Genomic DNA, 12,908 nt, shown 5'->3' on the forward strand with positions numbered 1-12,908 from the left:
CGGGTAAACACAGGTGTTACCAGTGTTAACAAACAGCCTGTTACACTTCTTTATTGAATGCAGCTGTGATTAGTGTCATTGGTAACACCTGTGTTTACCCGACTCTTTCATGTCAAAATGGCTGCTGTGAAAAAGGTCTATTAAAAAAGTGGGAAAATCATGCTTGGACGGGGAGAGTGAAGAGAGAGAGTTGCAATCTGGTCCTTTAAGTTAGCTCATGGTAACATTTTGCTAACATTAGCTAACTTTAAGGACCAGTGTGGAGGATTTAGTGGCATCTAATGGTGAAGTTGCAGATTGCAACTAACTGAACACCACTCACGTCTGTTTTTGAAAAAGGCCTATTTGGAAAGTGGTGATTAGGGGTGGGCCATATGGGCAAAAAATAATATCTCGTTATTTTGGGGGATTTTCGCGATAACGATAATCAGTCGATATCCTTTAAAATGTGACTGAAATTGTCTGAGTTAGGGCTTGTGTCCACCACATGCGTTTTTAGCGCTGAGAGCGCTCAAAAACTCATTTTCCGAGCGCCCAGCGGTGTAAAAAGTTGAATAGATTTCAACTTGAAGCGCTCTGCGCATGTTTTTACCGCTGAAGGCGCTTAGTGCTCTGAACGCTGAAAGTCATAGGATTTGTATTCAAAATAGGCGCTGCTAGCACTAAAAACGTGTTTGGTGGACACAGACCCTTATCAGTCTTTTCGAAACTAAACCACTTCCATGCCAGAGAGGCAGACCCACATCTCAGCACTAAATCATCTGAAGTACCGGTAGCTTCAGGGACTGGAGGTGTTTGCATTTTCTCTCTACTATCACAACGCGCTGCTAAACTGTTGCAAGGAGGATGCTAGCGAGAGGTCACGTAGGCCCACTAGTCATGTGACTGAATCCTGCCATGCTGTAGAGAGCATTGCTGCATCGTGTATTAAGTGGATGTGAGGAGTTTCCCCGTGCGTTTCAATATTTTTGGCGAAGTAATTTAAATACTCGATAATGGAAATTTGCACATCGTCAAAACAACAATGACAATATTATCGCAAACGTTATATATATCGCCCACCTCTAGTGGTGATGAAAGCGAGCTAAACGCTGACCACCGTTTGTGACCAGATGCTGTACTGAACTGAAAGAGAAGCTCCTGTAAATGATTCTTAAAAAGAGGAAAGTGAGAAACAAATGCTGGTTTTGATTGGACGTTATAGTCTTTTACTCACGTCTGGAGGAGCCACCATCATTATGTCTTGCTGGCGTTCTCGTAGATGACGTCAGAGGTGATGGACTGCTGCTTCTTTTTCTGCCACATCAGCAGGACGCACTGATGGATGAACACGTACTGTTCCTGCAGAGGACGACAACCTGTTAGCTGCAAGCTAATCACAGACGCTAGTCGGACTCTGACCCTAACCTGTACGGTATTCAACCTGTTTGAATGGTTACATAAATAATTGATTTAAAAGAATGTTCAATATATAAACTTTGTTGTGAAACTGTTGAACGATGAGTTTTCACCTCAGTCTGGACCATCGACAGCCGGTGTGAACGCATCTCAGACACCATCCCCAGGATGTCTGCGAACTCGTGCTCTCTGATGTGCTGCATCAGTCGATCCAGAGCGATGAACGTCCCCGTCCGGCCGACTCCGGCGCTGAAACACAGACGGCGTCATCAGACCAACGTGGTCAACCACAGCGAGTCATAATGCACATTACATCATCCGTCTAATAGCATTTTATCACTGGATGAGAGCTACTCTTCCTGCTCAGAGACATAAACGGCTAAACCAGAAGAAATCATTAAACATGGAGCTCAAACTTCCTTTTAACGTCCACAACTTAGTTTTTATTCTTTATTTAATCATTTTACTATTTTACTTCATTTACTCTATTTTATAATGTAATGACAATCAGTTTGAACAATAACAGTAACTCATTAAATTTGACTTGTTTAACCTGAAATTAAAACATAACACAGCTAATGACGTCATTGCTGCTTTCTATCAGTTATTGATCGGTGATTGAGCCGTTGAGGTCCGATCCTGACCTGCAGTGGACTATGATGGGGTCTTTGGTCCTGTTGGCCTGCTGACGGACAATGTGGACGAACTGCAGGATGCTTTCGATAGCGTTGACCGTGGGGACGCCGTGATCCGGCCACGAGGTGTAGTTCAGGTGGAGGACGTCCTGACTCTCATCAGCCTGCAGGGGGAGACAAAGGTCGTCTGTTAGAGTGACCTCTGGTGGTTCAAAGTGGACCTGCAGCTTTTTTTATTGAGCAACTGGAACTCACGTATCCCAGTCTGAACTTCCTGATGGTCCACTCCGGAGACTCGGACTCAGACAACATCTCCACACTGATCTCTCCATACATTACCGGCTCGTCTGTGAACGGCCAGTAGTGATCGCACTTCACCTGGAGACACAAAGGTCTTCAAATCAGTTCACAAGATCAGCAGAGACCACATCGGTACGCGGACTGGATCTAAAGTTACCTATCTGTCTGAAAATCAATAAAGACAGTGACTGTAATTCTGAAATCAGACATTTGTCTTCAGATTGTTCCCATAAAGAGAAAAATACTCGCTGGTATTATAGAAATAATATGTATTTGATAATGTCACATTTATAGAATTGGCTTTTAATCAGATAAAATAAATGTCTACATTAAACAAATGTTAAGAGCTGTATCTTATTGTGTTGAATTGTTCCATATTAAAATGTCCCTGAATCGTATGGTAGCCTGTGTATCTGGATACGGATCAGATCAATAGTTTCCACTGAGATCAGACTGCAGTGTTTGTCCACCAGGGGGCAGCAGAACGAGATTCATATTATTACTTATAATAACTGTGTGTAATAATCTGTTACTACAATAAGAAGCTGATAAATGTGGTGGAGCAGAAGGTAAAATACACCCTCAGGTGCAACAGGAAGGAGACTCACCCTCCGCCGCTCGTTGCACTGCGTAAGCATTACAACAATCGGAGATTTCTGCTGCAGGACCATCTTCCAGAAGTCGTTACGGGTCTCGGGCAGCGGACCCTGAGTGGCGATGTACTCCTTGGTGTGTTTGTAGCCCTGAAGATCAAACAGACAGCAGATTATATAATACATATATAATTATATAGCAGGTTAGTGTTGGTTTATAATGTTATAATGTTACTGATCACCTTCAGAGATCTTTAGTGTTCATTAAAGTGTCCATTAGTGAAAACCACAGAGATTATTGATAATCATCATCTTCATCTACAATAATTCATTTATTTGGAATATAAAGTTATTAAATAAGTATGTCGGTATTAATATTTAGAATATAAAGCAGATGAGACTGTGTGTAAACAGTAAACTGTGTGTGTGTGTTCAGTGGATGCAGAGGATGAACTCACAGGGATGTAGTTGGCGTTGATGTAGTCTGAACCTTCATCATTGTGCATCGAGATCAACTTCACCCGACTGAAGTCGTCTGGAGGGAAAATTCAGTTACAGGAAACTTTCACAAACTAAAACGTTCAAGAGCGAAACTATTTAGCTGTTATAATTTTATTAATAATAAAATGTATTATTAATTAGATTAATAGTTATAACATGTTCTTTCTTCCTGCAGGTCTTTAATATTTCTGAATATCCCATTCTCAAGAAACATAATGAAACCTTAATGTTCAGTTTCACCCGTAATGCTTTACTGTCAGTGACTCACAGGGGAGGATGTTGGTGTATCTGTTCTTCGGCCTGTTGATGGGCAGGTCAGCTGCATCGTGGGAAAGATCCAGACCGACGCTCTTCAGCTCCTGAAAAACATCAACATCTGTCAGATGTCTGCAGGACTCACAGGAACCTTTAATTCACTGAACCAGAATCTCAGGATCTGAACCAGCGTCCCGGGATTTGAACCAGCGTCCCGGGATCTGAACCAGCGTCCCGGGATTTGAACCAGCGTCCCGGGATCTGAACCAGCCCTCCTGAGTCTGACTGATTGAACTGGGAATGCTTTTACCTCAAACTGCAGGGAGAACTTGTAGGCCGAGTCTTTGCTCATTTCCTTGAAGTAGGCGTCGAAGTCATCCAGCTGCACCGGACTGAAATATACAGACGGAGCCGTCAGAATGCAGCACGCCACCAGCTCATAAATATATATATTAATATTTATAGAACAGGTGAGCTGCAGTTCGATTACACAGGACTTACAATCTCTCTATAAAATGTAAGTAAGGACTCAATGGACGTCTGGCGGAAGGGTTCAAGCATATAAAGGCATTTGACCTTTGACCCTTCCCAGTGAGAGTTATAAATTCTATATTGTGTTTCCTGTTTCGTCCCCACTGAAAGTTAAACCTTAATCTGCTGATGTTCTCTGTTTCTGGCTGAAGGCTGTTATTAGTGCGATGGCAGCGTACAAATACAACAAACAAACAAACAAACAAACAAAGAAATAAATAAACAAACAAACAGAGTGATGAAGCCCACAGAGCCACATGTTGTTGTTTAGTCTTGTTACCTTGTTAGCTTCCGTTTCTTTAAAGCTGTCTTGCTCCTATAAAATACAAACATGTAAAGTTCCTCATGATGATAACTCATTACTAATTACTAACACTACATTACACATTATACTATATTACACTATATTACGCTATATTACACGTTACACTATATTACACATTACATTATACTGCATTACACTGCATTACTTTAGATCCTACTGATCCAGAGCTGCAGACATCAGGGTTGGATCGATGTGGGTTTTTAAAGCCTTTATTGATGTAAAATAATAAAAGTTTATATTTTTAGAATACATTTATTGATTGAAACCATACATAAATCAATTTAAATATGACAATTTAACTCAAACTAAAAATAAAACAATGTTACGAGTTTAAATAAAATTTTTAATTTAATTTAATAAAATATATGGATGGCTATGGATGCCAATATTAATATTAAATCAAATAAATAAGAAATTGAAATGTCAGTTTCCATTTGTTTGACAAAAACATCTATTTTTAGATACAAATTCAAAAGTCTAAATTTTAATTTGCACGTCTGCCAATTGAAAAATGAAAAAATCAATTTCACATTCACTTTTATTATTATAATTCTGTAAATATTATGTGTAGGAAAACGCTGTTACAATACAACTGAACAAATGGAAAGTGAAGTTTCGTAGACTTCAATAAAAGGCCAGTGGGGAACCCATCAATCGGTCGAACCCTAGAAAACAGACTCTAGAATAAACTGATCATATCACATCAGAGAAACAACATCATGCTCACTGATTTATTGAATCATCTCAAACAAACTGTTTTATGCAAACACCTCCATATCAGACATGCAGCTTTTTACATTTACAGTAATTTATCTTTTACACTTCATGCTTCTGTATTTGCATTCTGAAGTCAAACCTTTAAAGATTCATTCTCTCACAGTGTTACAACCTCTCAAATCCCCAAATGTTCTCTCAGCTCAGAGCTGAGGGTACATTTATAGATTTGGGAGGCTCCGTAACGCCGTCAGGAAGTGAATCTTTCACCAGCAACATGCACGGTAATGTCTAACAGAACAAACAGCTGAGCTTAAAGCAGCTCTACAAACTGAACTTCTACAGTAAACGAGAGACATTCGGCATGCAAACATGGAGCAAAGCCGCAGTTAGCATCAACAGTTAGCATCATGCTACATCCAACATGTTAGTAGAAACACACTGAGTGTGACATTGAGAGTTCAACCACAGACACAGCATTGCAAGACACATTTCAACATGTCAGAAAAATCATCTGCTGACTTCCTGTTTCCCCGTGAATCCAAAAAGCATTTTTTGATTCAAAATGCAGCTTTTAAGAGCTAAGGTATGAGTCTTGTGATATTCTGTTTCCTTCTTGTCAACAAATCCAAAGTGCAGACTCAAACTAACAATGAATCTGCTAATAAATATTGTTTATATCTTTTTATCTGTGCCATAAAAACACATCAGTGAGCCACACTGCAGTTTATTTATACACCGTACTGCTGCCCCAAATTCTCACTTTAGGGAACTTCTACAAACATAATTTAATTTATGTAAATTAAGAACAACAAGGGCCCCAAAATTGATCCTTGTGGAACACCAGATTTAATGTTCAGAGAAGCTGAACAGGTAATACAACAAATTTATTTGAAATCTTTAGTAATGTCAGATATTAAGGAATTATCTCCCCAAAATCGGCATTCCACAAGGATTAATTTTAGGCAAACTATATGTGATTTTTGATTTAGGCCCAAGTAAAATGAATTGAGTCTCCATAAATCAAATGGCAGTTATTAAGATTTCTGTGAGAAATAAATATAATAGTGTCATCTGCAAATAAAATATTAGATACCACTTTACAAATATATATATAATATAACAAGGGGCCCAAAAGCCTTGTGGAACACCATGTTATGAGTGGCTGAATAGGTGATATAAACACATGAAAGAATTAACTCTCTAAATCTGGCGTTCCACTAGGATCAATTTTAGGGCCCTTATTATTTACTGATATAAACTGACACTGAGCCTTGTGGAACACCAGATTTAATGTTCATAGGACGAGTTACCTCAATGATGGGTTACAAACTGACCACAAAGAAACCGACAACTATGACTATTGCATTATCTGAACTACACAGCAGTATGTTATGGTCAACCATGTAAAGACCCAGGAAAACAACAGCATCAGTCATTTGAGAAAATGCCACCAAACAACATTTATGATCAGCACCTTGTAACTGGTCCACCAGAAGCAAAGAACGGACTCAGGTGACGCTATTATAAAGTCTCAAAGTCCACAGAGGAAGAAGGTCGGGATAGATGGAAGGCTCAACAAAACCTTGGACTTCCGTGACCATGCTTCACTCCCCATCGTTGGTTTATTTTAACTGCGACCATCACCATTCCTGACCTTAACCAAGAAGTTGTTTTAACCCTCGACCCATCCACGTTGATTCCCATATAAAAGAAAATGGAAGCAGATGCTCTTTATCTGAGGTGAGAAAGTTAACCAGACGTACATTTGACAGTCCTCATCCTTGAAAACCACCTCTGATAAAGAGCAGCTAACAGCCACTTCCCAAAACCTGTGTATGGGAAGCAACCTGGAACAAATAGGGCCCAGAATAGCACCTTGAGGTACACTGCGTCTGTACACGCATTGTTGATTTTGTTTTTTTCATATGAATTCTTGAATATAGTAAAAAACATTTGGGACAAATTCAACGTAATAACTTCCGTCTGATCCTCATTGAGCTAGAGAAAGACATCTAACAGTTAATTTCCACTTGGAGGCAACCAGACTACTAGTTTCTCTGGGGTTGACTGAAATATATAATTACGTATCATCTGTATAAAAACAAAAATAAGAAAAGAAAAGAGGACCCAGAATCACGCCTTGAGGTACATCACATCCATAAATACAGTGTTGGTTTTGGTCTTTTCCTGGGATTTGTTTAAAAAAGTAAAAATATTTGTCCGAAATAAAGTCATCAAAGTCTTGTCCGTTTGTTAATAATTACACAACATCCAACACTTCTTTTTTCCAATCAATATTTGAGGGCAAGGAGACAACTAGTATCTCTACTGTTGACAGAGATATGACTGCGTATCAGCTGCACGTAAACAGAGAAAATAATGGGACCCAGAATTGAGCCTTGACTTACACCACATCGCTAAATTACTTGTTGATTTCGACCTTTTCATGGGATTTGTTGACAATAAGAAAAATATGGAAAATCAGCAGACTTATCCTTCAGTTCTGTATCCAGAGATGATCTGGTGGCTCCGCACTGAGGTCACTTAGGTTGAAATGGAGAGTAAAACAATGTCTCTGATCAATACTGTGGGCTGTGGCTCTGCTAAGACATGCCCCTGAAGTGCAGTGTTTTTGGCCAGCAAGTGCTTACTTACCAAGGATTAATATAAAAAGCCAAAAGATAGTCAGTCCAAAGGCAGGATGGCAGTAGGGTAAGGAAGGCAAAGAGGCTTCTTCGCCTGAAGGGGGTTCAAATAAAACATCAAATAAAAACACACACAAGGAAAAATAAAGAAAAACAGACGCCAGGGGGCGATAGGTTGGGGACAGAACATGGTGCTCCATTAGTAAAGAGGCACTGAGCATCGAGAGCTTCACATTAGTGCTGAACACAGAGTTAATGCATCATGCAGCCCTTCAGAAAGTGTCCCGTTGTCTCCCTGGAGGACAACAGGAGTCTGTTTACTGCTGGACGTCAATGGCCGCTCTGTCTCATTAAACAACCTCCAGCATGAGTCTGTGACATCACTGAGTCTTCCCAGCCCATCCCACAATGCAACACTCAGCCAGGACCCTCATCATGTAAAAACAGTCCACATTCTGTCACTCGGTGCTGACATCAGACCACGTGACGGCCACCTTAATGAACCTGATGATCTCTTTAACGTTTGTGTTCCTCGGCTCATGACCCCACTGATGCAGATACAGATTCTTTATTTAAAAAAGATCCAGACTATGGTTCTGAAATAGGAAGCTCCGGAGTGGAAATATTAAAACAACATCCTATTAAACCTCTGAAACCTCCTTTAAGTGCAGAGTGAAATGTGTCTGTTGTGTCCATTAAAAAATCAAATCTCTGTGACTTCTTTGATCTGATAGTTCCTGATTTAAACTGTAATTCTAAATTATGCTTGTGTTTAGACAAGATTCAACATTTTGTCATATTGAATTCTTTTGTTACAGTTTTGTAGAAAATCATGTTTATATTTCTCAAATATAGCAACTTTTATAAAAATAGCCTGTTCTGTAAATTGTTTTCTTATTGTAATCACATTTCTCTGAAGCTCAGTTCTGTAAATTGTTTTCTTACTGTAATCACATTTCTCTGAAGCTCAGTTCTGTAAATTGTTTTCTAATAAATATACCAACTTATGATCAACTCATTAATTTCACTGATGATCAATTTTTGTCTTAAATTAACAACTTGTGGTTAGCCCAGCCCACTTTGGCTTAAGCTCTGCCCAGAGTGCAATATAGATACAGATAATGAATACTCTTCACACACTATCACACTATTTACATTTTTAAGTTGTGTAACTAATTAAATATCTTGGTTTGGAAATTAAATTGTAATGTGTGTGTGAGCAACTAAAAGAAAGAAAAGTAAGTTCCGTCGCAGCTCAAGGACAACTTGTTGGAGAAGCTGTAACAAATTTTGGGATTAATGATTTAGGTTCTACAAAATTATGGAAATTGGGAGACAAGTGTGTCTTAAAGTTTTATACTTTTTGTATTGATACAGTTGTGTATCATCTGCATACAGAAACGCTCCAATTAATTCAGAACGCTGCAGCACGAGTACTGACAGGAACTAGAAAAAGAGATCACATCTCTCCTGTACTAGCTTCTCTGCACTGGCTCCCTGTAAAATGTAGAATAGAATTTAAAATCCTCCTCCTCACCTATAAAGCTCTTCATGGTCAGGCCCCTTCATATCTTAAAGAGCTCATAGTACCCTATTACCCCTCTAGAACACTATGTTCTCTGAATGCTGGGCTACTTGTGGTTCCTATAGTCTCTAAAAGTAGAACAGGAGCCAGAGCCTTCAGTTACCAAGCTCCTCTCCTGTGGAACCAGCTTCCAGTTGTGGTTCGGGAGGCAGACACCCTCTCCACATTCAAGAGTAGGCTTAAGACGTTCCTCTTTGATAAAGCTTATAGTTAGGGCTGGATCAGATGAGTCCTGAACCATCCCTTAGTTATGCTGCTATAGGCCTAGACTATCGGGGGATTTCCCGTGGTGCACTGAGCTCCTCTCTTCCTCTCTCTTTCTGCACTCATTCATGTTCCATTAATGCATGTTACTAACTTCACTTCTTCCCCGGAGTTCTGGTGCTTTCTCGTCTCGCAGGTTCTTATCGATCCTGGTGGAGCCTCCTGCCATGGTCCTGCTAGATTGCCATTGCCAATACTGTTGTTGCTGTGCACCTGTCTGTCTGTCTGTCTGTCTGTCTGTCTCTCTCTCTCTATCTCTCTTTCACCCCAACTGGTCGAGACAGACGACCACCCACCTAGAGCCAAAGGATCTGTCCTAGGTTTCTGCCTTTTAACAGGCAGTTTTTTCTTGCCCTTGTCGCCAAGTGCTTGCTCATGGTGGTACTGCTGGGTCTCTGTAAATAATGTTATACAGAGTTCGTTCTAGACCTGCTCTATTTGAAAAGTGTCCTGAGATAACTTCTGTTATGAATTGGCGCTATACAAATAAAATTGAATTGAAAAATTTAATTGAATACAGATGATAAGATATAACATGCCTTCTACTTAAGTGTAAGCATGTAAATAGAGAAAAGAACAGGACCCAGAATGGAGCCTTGAGGTACACCACGTTGGTTAATATACATTTATATACTATTTTATATTTATATTCCAATATTTATGTGAAGCTAAATTAATAATAGATAAAGAACCAAAACAGTTGGTCCACATGAGTCCATGTGTAGGACAAACAGTCCTTATTATACAGACAGCCAAGGTCTTTCTGCACATTCTGATATAAAACACATGGATATATCATATTATCATATATTAAGCCTATTTAAAAGTGAAGATACGTAAAAATTGAGAAAATGTCATTAGACCAGAAAAGGTTTAATTCTATATTTTCCTCTGAGACTTTTCTGTTTTGGAGTTTGGGTCTATAGTTAGTCCAGCTCGGGAGACTCAAGACTATTAACCACCACTACTGATGTTTGGAAAAATAAAGTATGACTCATATTTTAGTTAACTAACATTTTAAATTGGGTGTGTAGTGGACACACATACTTACAGTTTATGTCTACGACAATGTCAAATATCTGTTATTAATAGACTATAATGTCGGAGCCAGAGGGAGCCACTGGAGAGGTTGCAGACCCTCTACTCAACATTAGGGTAATTTTAGTTCTGAATTTTACATATTTATCTGCATCAGTGGTGACATCTCCACATCCACACAGCAAAGGTCTGCTGACATGCACAGTCAAAGCATAAACACAACTCCAGCGCCACAGTAAGAAGACACTCTGATGGACATGTGCATTTAGTGATGGAGGTCGAATACAACAGCAGATGGAAGCCAAGGTTCTGCCTTAACTGACCGTCTTTCAGCTGTTATATTAATCACTAATCACTCAGTGTTTATAAAAAATAACTCAACACGTTCCAGCCTTTAACGCCGACTGTCAGTTGTCTTTTCTTGTTTTGTAGAATTTAACTCCAAAAGCAACATTGAGTCCCTTTAATCTGAGATTAAGGGAAATCCTGAGCTTTCATCATTAACAAACAACCCGTTTCAGCTGCTCCAAACAAAGCAGGCAGGGGGCTGAGCTTCATCATCATCATCATCATCATCATCATCATCGCCTCATGCTGCTTAAAGCGCCACAGACCGGCTAAAATCTGTAGCTACATGTTCAAATCCCTAATCTGCCTCGTCAATCCCCCGCTGATTCGCTAATCTGCCTCTGATTGGGTCTTTGCAGGGTGTTTGCAGCGACATCCGAACTGAGGATGTGATCACTAAACCGGATCCCAGAACCTACTAAACACCCCTCAGGTCTCAGGACAGTTCAGCTTTTGTTCAGATTAAACATTTCTCAGTGATCTGAAGGGAACAAACGGAGGGGGATCCTACCAGTTATAGGGAAGCTTCCCGTCTCGCTCAAAGGAGGCGAAGTTGACGAAAGTCTCTGCACCGCATTCTCTGAAAAAGAAAACAGCGAGAAACACGTCACATGGGTGGAAAATGTGGTGAGAACAGTTGAGAGCAGTTTGGGGAAGTCAGAAATATTTGATGACCAATCAGGAAATAGAGGAAGTGAGATAAAGTTTGAGTGTGAAAATAATTGAGCCTCAACTGAGAGATTATAAAAATAAAACGTTCAGACTGATGTTAAAGTCTTAATAAACACTGACACACTCACATAGGGACTGGGAAAAAGTACATTTGACCTAAAAAGTTAAACATTTTATATTTTTGATGTAAAATTAATCAATCATAATTTTGACTTTATAGCAAAAAGGTTTAATTTACAATTTCATCATTTTAATTTCACTGACAAAGTAAAAACTCATGATCATAAATGTCTCATCATAAGTATCTCAGGTTTGTCTTAAAGCAGAAACTCACAATGTGACTTTATGGAAACAGTTTTATTGAAGGGAACCACGAAGCAGCAGAAGTTTATTTTAGAAGCAGCAGGATTAAAACTGACAGGAATAAATCCAGCATTATGGGCTGTAATCTGCAGCGGTTGTCACGGTGATATAATTCACACGCAATGAGGAAGTCGTTTGTGTTTGAGACCAATTCTAAGAATAAAACTTCAATTCTGACTGAAACCAGATCACTTCTGCAAAACCTCAACGCTTCACGACCGGCCTGAAAACATCTGATCCACTGCTGATCAGACCAGTTCCACCTCAAACAATCATTGATCATCATCAACGATCAATATCAGTATCAACAATATTATTGTTGTTGTTACTAAAGGTTGGTTAGAGGAACTACAATCATCCTTTCATTTTTTTATTTAGTCGGATACAAATTTATTTGTACCTAGTTCAGGTCTAGGGTCCAGTACCTGATCCAGGACTAGGGTTCAGTACCTGATCCAGATCTAGGGTTTAGTACCTGGTTCAGGTCTAGGGTTCAGTACCTGATCCAGGTCAAGGGTTCAGTACCTGATCCAGGTCAAGGGTTCAGTACCTGGTCATCTGCAGGTGTTTCTTGCGGAGGACCAGCAGGAACAGGACCAGCAGGCTGATGAGGAGGATGCTGAGGATGGCCAGAGCCGAGATCGCTGCGACGCTCGGGTTCATCTCTTTAGCTGCACACAGGTTCATTAATAATTCATTAATACAGACAGAAGGCTTTTAATGTGAAACCTCTACAGG

At 39.7% G+C, this 12,908-nt stretch overlaps 1 protein-coding gene across 4 annotated transcripts in view; it reads right to left on the reverse strand.

Moving 5' to 3' along the window:
* The window catches only part of ptpro (protein tyrosine phosphatase receptor type O), a 40,622-nt gene that overhangs the window by 3,716 nt on the left and 23,998 nt on the right, over positions 1-12,908 (reverse strand). The window contains exons 15-26 of one of the 4 annotated variants that reach the window (XM_051419799.1): positions 12,721-12,841; positions 11,647-11,715; positions 7,911-7,994; positions 4,494-4,529; positions 3,993-4,074; positions 3,696-3,786; positions 3,385-3,461; positions 2,942-3,076; positions 2,289-2,411; positions 2,043-2,197; positions 1,512-1,647; positions 1,217-1,341 (exon numbers count right to left, since the gene is read on the reverse strand). In XM_051419799.1, the coding sequence (XP_051275759.1) occupies positions 1,237-1,341; positions 1,512-1,647; positions 2,043-2,197; positions 2,289-2,411; positions 2,942-3,076; positions 3,385-3,461; positions 3,696-3,786; positions 3,993-4,074; positions 4,494-4,529; positions 7,911-7,994; positions 11,647-11,715; positions 12,721-12,841 (1,214 nt within the window). In that variant the 3' untranslated portion in view covers positions 1,217-1,236. The remainder of the gene's footprint in view (positions 1-1,216; positions 1,342-1,511; positions 1,648-2,042; positions 2,198-2,288; positions 2,412-2,941; positions 3,077-3,384; positions 3,462-3,695; positions 3,787-3,992; positions 4,075-4,493; positions 4,530-7,910; positions 7,995-11,646; positions 11,716-12,720; positions 12,842-12,908) is intronic. The other 3 variants (XM_051419801.1, XM_051419800.1, XM_051419802.1) reach the window with 3 other exon arrangements.

The sequence above is a fragment of the Dicentrarchus labrax genome, unplaced genomic scaffold (assembly GCF_905237075.1).
Source record: "Dicentrarchus labrax unplaced genomic scaffold, dlabrax2021, whole genome shotgun sequence".
Classification (NCBI taxonomy): domain Eukaryota; kingdom Metazoa; phylum Chordata; class Actinopteri; family Moronidae; genus Dicentrarchus; species Dicentrarchus labrax.